Consider the following 15,009-nt stretch of genomic DNA (forward strand, 5'->3'; position numbering starts at 1 on the left):
TCACGTTGAAAAAATTGGCGAAAAGATCAGAGAAAATTACGCGCGCTCCGCATGGCTCCGTAAGTAAGTGAGATAGGTATAAGGAAAGTGGCGAGTCGATTAAAGATTTTAAAGCGTCGGAGAAGCCAACGGTCCGAGCGCGAGGTAGTTTAAGATCCCGAAGGGAAAGTTCCGAGAAAAGATTACTTCGTCACAGCTGGAGATAGGAAGCCGGTCGTTAAGAGCGTTTATATTCTCGCGTAACGATTACACGCGGTACTGATACTAAATTGCGGGTTAATCGCTCGCTCCGGCGCGGTTCTAAACGCGCGAGATCTCGCAACTCGCAGCGGCGGATTAAGGCACGTGGAGGCCCAAGGCGTTCGCGCGAAAAGCAATTCTAATCCCATCCATTTAAGGATTTTGCACTATCGGAGGTCTCTCTCTCTCTCCAGTCAAACGTAAATAAATCTTATTTAGTTATTACGTGAAATCGAATATCACCATCAAATACTCAAGTGTCATCAAATTGATGAAATTAAATCTCGCCGCGTAATCGTGTGTGCCGTGTTGATTAAAAAATATATACATTACTACAACATTATATATATTATTTCCAGTATTATTGGCATTAAATAATAATTTGAACCACCGAGTTCACAAGAGTCCCCTGGATAATCCAAGTTGCAGCTCTTAGCAGCTTGTCTTCTCCTCTTGCAACCGCGATCTTACAAGGTCGCGCGCCAGTCGCGTTCTCCAGCCGCGAATTAAGAGAAATAATGTCTCTCCCGAGATAGTAATGACGCGGTGGACGCGCGACAAAACGTTAGGGAGGCCCGCGTGGAGCTTGTTAAAATAATCGAGGCAGGTGTCGAGCGACGCGACACGACGTCTATTTTTCGATCGCGATAACGTCTCGCCTCACGCTGATCGAGAAATCGCGGGCACATACTTTGTTCTATTTATACGGGATGTCGCGCACACACGTACCGGTTATACTCGCGCCGCGGTATATAGAAAGTGATAACGCGACTCGAATATTCTCATTTCGCGATTTCACGCGGTTTTATTAATATTCGGGCGATATAATTCGAGTTTCTCCCGACGAGAGAGTCTCTCTCTCTCTCTCTTTCTCTACGTCGTGCAATCTGCATACGGCGCGACATGCAAATTATCTCACCTCTCGTCCTTGGCGTCGCGCCTAGGATCCTTCCTGTCCCGGTCCTTATCCTTGTGGCCGTCCGCTTTTTTCGCCTTGGACCTCGACTTGGCGTCGCCTTTGGCGATCTTGTGCTCGCCGCCGCGTTCGGTGACGACGACCACGGCGGCGCTTTCGTCGCAGGATTGTGCGCCGGAAGCGCTTGAGGACGTGGGGGACGACGATGCCGATGCCGCTCGGCTGTTAGTGTAATCCTGCGCACGAGGAGCGTACCTCGTTAATCCCGCATTCGTTCAACGAGCGCGCCGAAAGGCTTGATTGATGGCGCCCGATTCTGATAGGCGACCAGGGGAGAAAAAAAGAAGCTTCGAGCTTACCTTAAACCACTCCGGATATATCGCGCTGATGGTGTCCAGAAGGTCCTGGTCGAGTTGAATCCTCCAGAACGGGGAACCGCTGTCCAACCTGTGGCCAGACTCTGAAGCACAACAAAATATTGCGAAAGATTAATTTAATTAATTGCAGATGTAAAAAACTGTGAAGTCACCAGATGATAATTAAAAAATGGTAGTGATTTAATCGACCAACTCTGGCAAAATAAGTGATCTTTATTCAATATTCAACTTATTTTGCCAGAGTTGGTCGATTAAATTACTACCATTTTTTAATTAATTGCATATAATAAAAATAAATATAATTGTATGTGATGAGGTATAAATATGTCATCGCTGCGCGAAGAGACGAGAGGATTTGAAATGCGCGAGTCTCGAACTCGCGGCGCGAAGGATCGCGGGTCGGGCCCTTAAGAGTCATTCCTGCCGCAAAAGGGCTAATAATGCCGCACGAGTACGATACGCCCAAAAGGCGTATCAAAACCCCGCGGCACGCCGGTCTCGTTGGTTTCTTTCGCGCATTCCGAGGGATTCCCTGCCTAATTTAAACGTTCGCCGAGTATACCGAGGGATCACCCGGCGGGATGCTGAGGAGGCAAAGGACGGGCTCGAGAATCGCGTCACAATCCTTGCGAAGAAGGAGGATGAGGAAAAGAAGGGTCTCCTCGTTACGGTGACATTCTACGGGCGGGACGCGTGCCCAGCCTTCGTAATCGAGGATCGAGGAGAGTGAAAAATGAGGAGCGTTACTCTCCAGGGACTTTCGAATACTCCGGTCGGCGACGGAAACGCGATTTTTTGCTCTTATCAATTTCAAAAGATATAAACGCGAATAAAAAGGAGCGTTCAAGTCTAAGATATTCATCTCTAAATCATTATTTCGCAATTTATTGTGATATATATTTCGTCACTTTATATTTCAATTTAAATTATTATAATTATTTTTATAAACACATGTCAGCTAATTTTTTGAACACTTAGCGCTGAGACACGAAGCGGCAAGAAATCCCGCGGAGGGTAGGAGAATTTCACCTTAACCCAATAAATGATTAGTGTGCCGGGAGAGCGGCATAAACGCTCAATCAGTATGCGCGTGCAGCGGACAATCCGCTGTAAATCACGCGCCGTGAATCATTCGCCGACATAAATCTAGCCGCGCTCTCTGATCAATACGCTCCTAACCGGTCCGACACATTAGTTAAACGCGTTACTAGAATCGTCGTGTCGTTTTACGGGACACACGTCTCGCAGGGTCCATCCCGCATGTGGGATGCGGCCTGCCTCTTCCACAAAAAAGCGCCTCGGCGATGCCGATGGTCTAATAGCGCCGATTCGAGAATCCACGGCGTAAAGCGATACATCATCCGCGTCTCTTCGATAGTTCATCGGATAGATTTATCGGATGTCGTCGCGATCTAGCTCGGGGTTAACGACACGAGACTCGTTGATATTAGTTCAAAAGAGCTTAAGGGGATTCTAAACGTCCTTCAGAAGTCTGTTGTTTCTTTCCTGTTTAGATAAGCTATAAATCTATTTGTCGACTATACGGATTGTTTTTCTGTAATCAAGATATATGAGGCTATACAGAATGATAAATCTTTTTCCTGTACAAAATTAAAGTATTAATATTAACAAAGGGCGAAGCGTTCTAATTTCAGGTAAAAATATAAATAGATTTATATTTATCTACCTTCACATTTTGTCGATAAAACAGGAAAGAAACAACAGACTTTTTAAGGACGTTTATAGGATCCCCTTAATGCAGCGGGGAAAAGCAACGATCGAATATAGGGATACAAGAAGGGATGAATCTCTTATTCGCGATAGAAGCATATTTTGCGAAGGATTCTGAATGCGAAATGCGTTCGTCGAAGGCGACATCGGCGGCGGCCGCCGAAATTCGGGCAAATAAATCTCGCGCCCTTTTTCACCGCCCTGGTTGTTTTCTCTCGGTGATCCTATCGCACGATCCAGTTGCAGCCGCGTGTACACGTACGCGTACATATTAAGGGACTTCGCGATGCGTTCACGAAGGGAGCACGTGCGTGTTGTTTCTCTGCGAGTCCTCTGATGTGAGTCACCTCGTCAGAGGCTACCCGCCGCGCACTGGTAGCCGCGAAAAACTGCGCGTTGCACTTCGGGAATGTCGTCGGCATGTACAGGGTGTTCCCCTTCATCGCGATCGTCGATCCACCCGACAAGAACGACGCTGCGCGAGTTCGCTCTTCGGATCATCTCGTTCTCTCTCTTTCTCTTTTCTCTCTCGTGCGTTTATACCTTTTTTCTCTTGCCCTGCTCTTCGTGGAATCACCGAAGATCCAGCTCCTGCCGATGATCGCGCAGTCGTTGCGAAGATTCCGCGGTTTCGAGACATTATAGCTTATCAGTTATTTTATTTCATTTAAATAGAGATACGAAACATTTTGGACATATCACTTAATTATTGCTAACAATAAATTGAAATCATTCTTCTTCTTCAGATTTTTCTTGCGCAGTTTACATTAATTAATTAATTAATTTTTAAATAAAGATCTTTTTTATTCTTGCTTTGTGTAGCGCGAGCAAGTTAGCATACGTGAGTTATGATAAAGAGGGATTGAATTTTCTTCTGTCTTATTGCAGTCGAGTTAAACGTACGAGAGCGCACTGGCCGGAGAAAGGATTTGGGTGGAGAGCAGAGCATGAAGAAAACAGAGAGGAACCCTCTTCAGTGCGGGAGGAGATTCTCTTACAATAGCCGCAAGCTTTGCCGCTCATTAGAGGCGAGGTCGTGGGTCACGCTTTGTGCGCTTCGTTCCTGCATATATGTAAGTTACATACAAAACAATATCCACGCACAGAGATCCCTTTTCCCTGGATTATATACCGAGATTGCTTTACAGCGGGCCACAATAGACGTAATATCTCTGATCTGAAAATTCAACAATGCCCCAACTCTTTTTTTCTATCGAAAACGTATACGTATATTCGTACGTTGCCTGTCTCTCTAACGTGTTTCTTCTTTTCTAACGACAAAAGAGTTCAAAATGTCTTTTCGTTTATTTTTCACGGTAAACAAGTCGACATGCGTAAAATATCAATATAATAGACGTGACGGCAGTTGAGGTCGCGTATGACAAAATTAAGAAACGAATCACGAGGTACGTCAATCGCACGGCTCGATGGATCTCAGATACAATCTTTCCCGTCAGGTTTATCGTCATTACTCTCTCGCGCGCGAGAGAAACCGGTTTTCCCTCGGTAGTACAAATATCACTGCAAAGACAATAATGATGCGTGAAACAAATTAATCGCGGAATGCGTTTCCGAACGTACGCATCTCCGCACATTTCGATAATTTAACATCCCGCCGGTCGTAAAGCTCTAATCGACGCTGGCACGCGAGGAAGATCAGGGAAGTCTCGAGGGAGAGGTATCAACAACGTTCGAGGGATCCCGAAGAATCGCTCTAACGAGTATTCGTACTCTCGTATTCAAGCGACTAATCAACGACACGCTGATGGCGAAGATGTGGCGGCGTCCGCGGCGCGTTTTCTCTCGACAGGATCCTCTTCTCGGGAGAAGACCGCGCGCAACTCGCGTCTACTACTACTATACGGGGTGTCCCTTTGTTCCCGGGCAACCCACACGACTCGCATTGAACCCCGTACGATTATAAATTGCCCTGAGAAAGCGCGGCTGGTCTATCCCGCTCCGGTATGCACTCTCGGAGGCACGCGAGAGACAACGCGTGGTATAGGTGAATCGTTCGCGTGAAACATGTACACGAGCAGGGAGACTTATTTACCGGAGGTACCAGGGCCCACTTAACCCGTAACCCCCAGCTTCGTATATCTTGTCGACAATGCGTACCCGATGAATTCAATACTTTCCGTCTCCTTCCCTCAACCCTTTCCCAGCGTAATGAAATTCGTTCTAAGAAATATGACGGTAGCTTTTAACACGTTTTCTCTATACTTTATATTGAATATTTTCTCATATATACAAATATGTCTCTCATATATGATATAGATTGGTATTTTATTTTACTATGTATTTTTTGTCATACATTATTTTATTTTATTTTATTTTATTTTATTCGACAAAGGAATATGATGCTTATTTTATGTCAAGGAATACGGTATGTATGTATATTATCATTATATTAAAAATTTTTAAGTAAATTAAAAATACGATTCTCCTGACACGGGAATAAATTTAAAAAAAAATCGATTTGCTTCGGCTTATTTCTTCATCGCGCGCTATCTCGGCGATCGCGCGTAGGCGGAGCGGAGATCGTCTTGATCGAACGCACGTTCGATCGGGCGCGCTACCGATCCTCGCCGTGCGGAACGGATCAACGGATATCATTGAGCGCCGCGCGATTTCTCCTTGGCGAAGGTAGCGCGATGATGAATCGTGGGTGGACGCGATCGCGAGGTGATCGCACGGAAGAGCATCGATGGCCGTCGAATCGAAAAGTTTTGTACTTGTAGCCGGACGTCGTCGTCGTTGTTGTAGTCGGTCGGTGAAAGTCTCGCAGGATGATTGATATCGTTGGCGTATAGCCCGCTCCGGCTGGACAACACGAGCCTCATCCCTTCACTCTGTCGCCGACACGAGTTTCATCTCATCGGGCTTCCCATCGACATCAATTAGAAAAAAAAAAAAAAAAGCGCGATGATGATAATGATTTTACGGAAATATACCGGGACATATATATTTATCTCGTTTAATTAATAGTTAAATATAAGTGAATTCATTTTCCTTCAGTTATATACTTAATAAACCATTTTTTTACATCATCTGCTCAATCATTCATCTTCTTCGAAGTGTTGGGACTGTCAAGAAGTATTATTGAAGCATCCGATTATTAACCGGAGTGCATTTCGGGTCAGTCACGTGTTGATAATGAGATTTGCACGTTTCATTGAAAGTTCTTCTCGCGGCGCCCTTCATTCTCGATAAGACCGTTTCTATAATCCAGCTAGCACTTGGCTTGTTGCAAGAGTATATAGTTGAGAATGACATCATCGACAATCTCCGGCATACACCTAGCGCGTGTAATCGGTGGGCGAAGGCGTATCAGCTGTGTTGTATCTTATTTCCGTCTTATATTCCCCATCGCGAGCTCTCGGCGAGAGAGACAGAAAACGACGGTCGAGGGTTGCGAAAGGAGGACGAGAGATGCGAGAGAAAGAGGGAAAAAGACGCCTGCACAGCGAGTGCCGTTCTCCCGCGAGTGGGAAAAGGACGGCGAGAGCTGTCGCGTGTCGGCAAGGCAAACTTATGCCACGGTATAACTAGCCAAGCATGAGATGACGAACAGTCTCGCAGCGATTTGCTAATAGCCTGCTACCGGTGATATGCCCTTCGATTTATCCCCGCGATGTTACCCGACGACTTGGGAAAAAGCGTACGCGGATGCGAACGGAATTAGAAATAATGAGAGAGAGCATCCAAGTGGAGAAAAACAAATGTCTCTGGAGAAGTCCTGATAATTTTAATTGATTTATTTTATTTTATTTTTCTTTTCACTCGTTATACATGTTATTTATCACTATATGTTCCGCATAAAATAATATATTATTTTTTCAAACACATTATTTGTAGTGTGAAAGTTTGTTAACGACTCTGCATGTGGAAACGATAATTAAATTACCCGGATATGTTATAGTTATAATTTCTTGTATATTGTCATTTCTTCTCTATCTTTAAAATTTTTACATATGTAAAGAAAGCATGCAAGGAGCAAGCGAATTGAGCGATAAACGCGAATACAATATCTGATTGAATCTGTTCCTCCGCCTCCGAGACGATCAGCACACTCGGACAGCAATTTAAAAAATCACAAACACAGTTTTTGCGAGCGCCCACGCGTTCTCGCGAGAGGTGACAAACAGCTTAACGATAGCCTCGATAGCGATCTGGTTTCGCTGTGGGCTCTCCTCTCGTCAGTTTACAAGTCACATACGGCACACGCGCGATCGTACACGCGGTCGAAACCATGTACAACATTCTCGTTACGCGCTTTGCCTTCGTCTTCGATTGCACGTTGCAAATGATAAATGGCAGGATGCGCGACTAAGTAGTAAAAGCCGCGGCTCTCGAGGTTGGGGAATAATAATTTGCTACCGCGCTCGTCCATTCGTCCTTTTCATTAAGGCCTCCGAAACGCCGCCAATAATCTCACGGTTATTTATTCCGTATATTTGCGGTAATTGAACGGCGGACTAATGGCAATAAAAAAAAGTAAGAAACGAGAGAAGAGATCTACCTCGAAAGTGGAAGAGAACGCTCGGTGACGAGAAGCTTAACGATGATTCGAGCTAATAACTCGTTATCGGACTGGATTGACGGCTTCCTGCTCGTACTTTATAAGATCATTCTAGATCCGCAAGCCGATCGTAATTATGTTTCGCATAATCGGTAATATATTTTTTTAAATATATAATATTTAAATTTTCTATTATATAACGTTTAAGACATTTGATGAAAAAGCTCTTTATTTTTCGAAAAGCGCGAAAGAGTCGAGAGATTTCTACTGATATTCTTGCTCTCGCACACCCGGTAGAAAGCGCATCAGGCCAATGTACGATCGGTCTTATGGGGGTGGTATGCGTGCTGTTGACCTGGCCGTGGACCGGTTCGGGTCACTCCTTTTTTCTCCCTTCATCGAGGCCTTTTTTCACTCGCTCTTTCCCTCCTCTGCGCGAGCTTCGAACGGATATAGCCAGATGTGACGTCACGCGAGGAGGCGTGATAGGCAGTATACGCGCGTGCACGTGTGGGTACACGCGTGCCCCAGGTTTGTACCTGCTACGAAATCCGTCAGATCCTTTTCTAGAATCGCGCGAAGAATCGAAAGTCGCTCCGCCGCTCTCTTAACCAGAGATACATTCGTATCGCGATAATGATATCCGATATATCGAAATCAAGGCTTTCCGCCTTCGAATATATATATATATATATATATATATATATCGTAATATCGTCGACGAACGTGCCGCGAATTCTTAATTAAATTCCCACCGCGAAGAAAGACATCGCGCGGTCGTATCGTTATTTACCGTAAAGATAATTAAGGGAATAAAAGGAGACCGCGGGGGTGAGAAAAAATTTGATCGCGCGGTCGATGAGATTTGGTCGCTCGCAAAAAAAAAAAAAACTCGCCCAATAATCGATATTGGCACGAGTCCGAGAATCGACCAGCTTGATCGTTCAGCGGTGGCGGTATAAAATTGCTAATTTTATATCCTCGTGGATCCTTTCCTCCTCCTCCTGCCACGCGATGCGAATATAAGAAACGACTAATTAATAATTCCGATGTATTCCCTGATTTCGTCGTTAAAATCGGAGCGATCGTCGATGAAGATGCGCTTCCACGAAAGAACGAATATCTGGGATGGATTCGAAACAGCAGATCGATGAGAGACATGGAAGAGCGATGGGATCGATCTCGATGCATAGAACATAGAGGAAAGGGATCGGTAAATTTCAATTTTTATGAAACACAGAAAAGGAAAATGCATAATGTTTAAGAAACAATGCACATTACCCAAGAATCTTTGAGATAATAAATTATTCAAATTAGATTATATTTTTTTGATATGATGCGAATATACATATATAATAAGGTAATATTTTGATTGTGCGTATCGTTAGTGATTATGCAGGTACAAAATGCATTCATTAGATAATTAACGACAACTGGTGGAAAGAGTCACGCTCGAGATACGCACGCGTATAGTTTTAGTACATGAAGAAGCAAGTCCTCGACCGGCTCGCAACTTGGAGTTGCATTAATTACCTCGTAAGTTACACCCACGAAACTCGCGAGAATCTTTGGCAGTCTCTACGGGTGGTTCCTCTCCCGGTTAAATCGCCGTACAATTAAGCGTCTCTCTTTAGGAGTATCACGAAGCCGGACAAACCGGGGGAATGACTTAAGACCGACGTAACGTTTACGAATAAGAGTAACGAGCGCCCGTTTCGTGAAGCATCGCGCAACCAATGTCGCTTTTCATAGCTATCGTAAACAAGCATTAAAGCAGTGATTAATATAACGCATTGTGCGCGCTATTATGCTCTTCTGCTCACGCAGTGATCACGCGATGTACTAAGATATTTATTGAAAAAGAAGGGCGACTTTGTGATTTTTTTTTTACATTATTTTTTATTACCCTGAAAATCATGATAATCATAGACAATATGGTATTGGAAGAATTTTATAAGAAATTCTCTGATTAATATTTATCACAATAAAAAATATTAATATGTAAAATTCATCGAACGTATTTTATAATTTTATTGTGGTAGATATTACTATTTTTATTATCCATGATTATCGTGATTTCAGGATAAATTCTAAGAGAAAATTCTTTCTGTGAACCGCGTAATTGTTTCCCGAGGAGCAGCAGAGGATCGAATGAGAATTTCGCGGCACGAAAGCTGTAGCCGTGAAATCGAGGATTTCATTCCGATATCGCGGGGGATTTCAGAATCCACGAAGAAGACGGACATCTCAATCGCGGAACGTCCGCGGTGGTCGACAATGGCGGCCAATCGCATATATCCCCGGTGAGCCGGTGTTCACGCCTGCTAATCACCCGAGAGTTCAGACCTCGTACGAGGGTGATTAATGGATCGGGACCGAGTCCCAGGTACCGCGGGACAAAGTTACGAGCGAACCTACCGCAGCCCTATATCAATCCTGATTTCCTGACGCTGCCTTCACAAAGGAGCCCTTCTTCTTCTTCTTCTCCTCCTCTCCTAGCCCTTCCCGTCTCTTCCTTATGCCGGATTCTCCCGTGGTACAATACAATGAACCTTGAAGCATGCATCACCCTGTCTCGATTATTCGCTCTCGCCGGCATCTCCAACCAAATTATATTAAAATCTGCGCCGCGTAATCGGGAGGATCGCTGATCCTTCTTTGTCAAAAAACACGAGGTTTCCAGGTAAAATCGAGATTTATTTTCATGTTCACGGATATGCGATTCAATATCGTTCTTCTCTCGCCGTTAAATCCGCTGAACGTTCAGTTCGTCGCAATTTTCGTTGTACGAAAATTATTCTAAAATAAAAACTGCTTGCGTTTCTTATACTTTACTTCCCAGACTTGTTTAATTGAAATATCTCGTTAACCGCACAATCCCGGAAGGATGTTCGCGCAAATATTTCAAGCGTGTAATCGCATCATCCGCTTTTACGGCGTCCAGGAGCGCGCAATATTCGTGCCCCGAGCGACGTTACAAGGAATTCTGAGGATGCCGGCGAAGGACCCGAAGAATTCGAGCGATCCTGTCTGAAATTTCTACAGAACGTTAGAAACGCGAAGTCGGAGAATTTTTCGCGCGGTTCGCGTGGCATTTTGTCCGCGGGAGAGAAAACGCTATTCGATATATACTAAAGAGAGAAACCTCCTCCTGGGAGAGAAAGAGGAGGTCCTTCATTAGCATCGATCGGCGATCTCGCGGCGTGGGAGAGATTGTTTATCTTGCGCGCCCCGAAGATATTCCGAGAGGTGCCCCGATGCGCGAAATATTCCTGAATCTCGTGTTGCGTGGGTTTACCGTCGTCGTAACTTGCCGAGATTAAGGCGCCCGGTCCGGAGATCTCCAGCTCATTTTTTGCATCGCACTTCTGTGCGCCGCAGTTCGCCTCTCTCGGAGACTTCGCGATCCGTTCGGCCTCTTATCTCGTTTCACGTGTTCCGCACGTCCCCGTGTGTAATATTGAGTCGTCAGGGCGACACCCACGCGAAGCTGCAGGGAAGAAAGGGCTGCAGGGATGGAAAGAAGAAGAGCGGACACGTAGGAGAATTCGCGCACGCCTCGTGGAAAATGTGCACGCCCGATAAATCTTCTTTCGCACGACGTATAATTAACTCCGACTCTGCTCCCTTCCTCTTTCACTTTCGAACGCTCGTTTTTTTTCCCGTCTCGCGTATTTTCGAGGTTCTCGCTGCGACAAAAGAACCTCGAGAAACGCACAGAGAGAAAAAAAAAATAACCGGGAAAGAAAGAGAATTAAATTGATGTACAACAAGAAGATTCGATTAAAAATTTAATATTTGGTAATTAGAGCGAAATAAAAGCGTTTCACAAATCTGTTGATAACTTTTCGATCATTTCTTTCAGCAAAAATTGCTTTTTGTTCGACCATAAAATTAAGCGAGTGATAAATTATTGTAATTTCTTGTGAAAAAAATGGAAATCCATAATAACGAGCGACGAATTGGAATCGGACAACTGGGGATAACCCACTTCGAGATATATCGGCCGATCTCTACACGGTCGGAGGCCCCGCGAGGAAACACGAGCATCAATGTTTATCCTCGCAGGTATGCTAGACGCGCCGATTGAGCTGTCAAGTTCTAGATTACATTTGTCATAAGCCGTAACCGTTCCACGTGTCTTAATCTATGATCGGCCGTGCTCAAAGCACGAGACGGTACAGCGTGCAGTTACGTTTATCTGACATTCGGCACTCGTCCCATGAATAGGGTTCACACGAGACTCGAGATTGATCGTTTCATCCGTTTAAACTCACATCGTAGAGGGACTGCGGCAGCGTATTAATTTTCTAATAAAGTAAATCCGTATAATCTATCTCCCTCGTTAATCTAAATATACGTACGCGGCCTTTAACGCTTCGATACAGCGCATATAAATTCGATAAATGAATGGAGATCTTGCCGCAGCCTCAATAAGAAAGATTACGCAAGTCAATATTTTATTCATAATTACGTTGGAATAATTTTTCAAATTAGTAAATTAAAAATAAATTAATTTAGAAAATTATACCTATATATAATAAAAATTAATTTATATGTCAGAGCAAAGATATATCTGCGAGAAGTGAATTTATTTCATTCTTCAAGAAGAACATTTTTTTATTCGAGCGCGACGTTTGCGACTTTTAACTCACTCGCGGGTTAAAGGTCCAATTTCTCATCCGCGTATCTATCCATTCTATATTCGGCGCGCAAATAAATCATAAAGCGTCAAGTGTCAGTCAATATGGATTGTTGACGTCGTGCCAAGAGCGACAGATAGCGCGGTTGCGAACGCGGCTTGATAACCGACGAATGGGAGATAATGTCGCAATAGCATCCGTCAATATTCGCGTTGGGAATATACGCCGGCGGTAACATCGCAAACGTCGCATCATTCGTCTTGATGGGAATTAGCCGTTCTCTTAGACACGGATTTCATGATCACGTCGACCGGTATCTCGATTTAAATTGGTACGTACCGCAATATCGCCCTTCAGGTCTCACGGGATTACGGCGTGGCATCTTAATCATCGCCGTGACACTATTGTACTTGCAAACCCGTTTGTTCGCACTTCCGTAGATAGCTATTAATCGCCAACGATGATTAATGATTTGGTGGCGCGAACTCGATTTTCGACGCCAACGACTCAATGCATGATCGATACGCGTAGGTTCATCCTTGCGGAAGAAAATAATTAAAAAAGAAATGCTCGGAATAAAAAAAAAAAAAAAAAGAAACAGAAACCTTATTCACCCCCGTGACTGATTATATCATATAAACATCAATCTATAATTACATTGAAAATATTGTAAGAGATATATTTGATGGTAAAAAAAAACTGCGTATACTTTATGATGACACGACTCTTTCTACTTAATTGTTAAAACAAAAAATCTTATGTTCTTTATATTACGCCATTTATTTCTTCCCCCAGAAAAATTCTCTCACAACGAAGAATTACATATTTATCGCTGTAAAATATCGTAAAGCAACTTTACCGTGAAAAAAAGCGAAAAATTAAGTACATCGGTGGAGTAAAATTGCACGAACGATGCTAAACGATCATCACCAAAGAGAATCGATTCGTTCGCCGCGTGGAAGGAATAAAGTTATAACCCTGGAAATTCTTTCGAGTCGTAAAACATGATACTTACGAGAGACGATCGATGAAGATCGAGACGCACGTAACTGCGAGAGACAAACGATTATCGACGATCGATTATGCGAACGCGTCGAACTTTGAACGAGCTTAGCGAGCTCGCATAAATCTGCGGCAAAACACGCGGCCGACATACAATCTCGCCCACGATATGTCCATAATTGCGGGACAAATCGACCACCAATCGGCGCGATCCGTCCTCCGGAAGCCATCTTGCAGGAACGAAAAGTACGTGAGAGGAAAAAAAGGCGAGTCCACGCGACGGAATTTGCTTTCCAGCCCGATCGATTCAGCTCGCCCACGATATCCCCTTCGTCATGTTATAATCATCGATAAACTGTAGCATACGTGTCATTAATTGAGTATTCCGTCCAAAGTTGAATATTAATGCGCGCATGATTTCGTATGTAATCCAATTGTAGATCAACTCTGCGTAGGTCCGCTTCGAATTAATCATCGTGTTACGTCAAAGTGCGCAACTGATAGGATATATTCTGCTATATGAGCATTGATTACAGCGTTTAGATATATCCCAACAAATCAAGGTGAAAATAATTTTGAAGTTAATTGCGATCGCAACTCACAACAAATTCATTTAAAAATGAATCATTTTTAACTTTATTAAGAATAAAGTTGAACTTCTGAGACCTTTTTCGAACTTAACGTTAGTTAATTTTTAATTAACTTTTTACAAGAACCAACGCAATTAATCTGAGAAAGTGGGCAAGGAATATAGAAAATTCTACCTCGTTAGCAGCTCGTTAAACTGAACGGTAACTTTCTCTCCCTCCACCGTGAAAGAAGCTTTTAAGCCTTTGGATAAACGTCTAAGCTCGAGATTTGCGCGAGCTTATGCGGTTTAAGAACAAGTTTCCGAGATACTTCATATAGTTTTGTAAGAAGATAAATGAGGGTTTATTCGTTTAGTATATTAAAAAAAAATTATATTTGAGTTTATCTCTATCACATAAGTATATGGATTATTCCCATAACGTATACTTATTATATCTTAAGGATATAAACGCTTCAGTCATTCGGTATATAAAAGAATAAAATAATTAGCGTCCATTTACCGTCATTACCCTGGATGTAACATTTAGTTTCACGCGAAACGCATTTCGTCGCGCATGCCAACGCGTTTGGATCAAGACAGGGTCAACGATGTGTCCTCTTTCACAAGGGCGGACATGAGTTACGTCGTCCGAACGAGAATCCGTGGTAAATACAAAAGGTCATTTTCGCGCCCGAGCCGTCGAACGGTGGCAAATTATCGTCGAACGATTTCACGGCGGCGCGGCGGCCGCTTATAAATGTCGGTCGCCGACTGACAGCCTAACGATCACGTGGCCGAATTGATGACTACCGTTACCTTAATCACAGGTCGGCAATATCCCGGCTAACAAGTTAAGGGTCGGACCCGCGTATAGTCACGCGTTGCAACTACACGAGCCATCGATCAGAGTGGGATCCGAGGGGTCCACTTCGCAGTTCGCTGTCATGCCGATTTTCGCGTGTCCGACACCTTCAACCTGACGCAATCAAAATACCCAACAACATCGG

At 43.9% G+C, this 15,009-nt stretch overlaps 1 protein-coding gene across 1 annotated transcript in view; it reads right to left on the bottom strand.

The window, feature by feature from the left end:
• LOC114934997 (uncharacterized) overlaps positions 1–15,009 on the bottom strand; it is a 154,803-nt gene that overhangs the window by 61,567 nt on the left and 78,227 nt on the right. The window contains exons 2-3 of the mRNA XM_029307737.2: positions 1,516–1,616; positions 1,160–1,392 (exon numbers count right to left, since the gene is read on the bottom strand). Coding sequence (XP_029163570.1) covers positions 1,160–1,392; positions 1,516–1,616 — 334 coding nt within the window. The remainder of the gene's footprint in view (positions 1–1,159; positions 1,393–1,515; positions 1,617–15,009) is intronic.

The sequence above is a fragment of the Nylanderia fulva genome, unplaced genomic scaffold, assembly GCF_048542155.1.
Source record: "Nylanderia fulva isolate GAGA-0341 unplaced genomic scaffold, ASM4854215v1 Scaffold35, whole genome shotgun sequence".
Taxonomy (NCBI): Eukaryota; Metazoa; Arthropoda; class Insecta; order Hymenoptera; family Formicidae; genus Nylanderia; species Nylanderia fulva.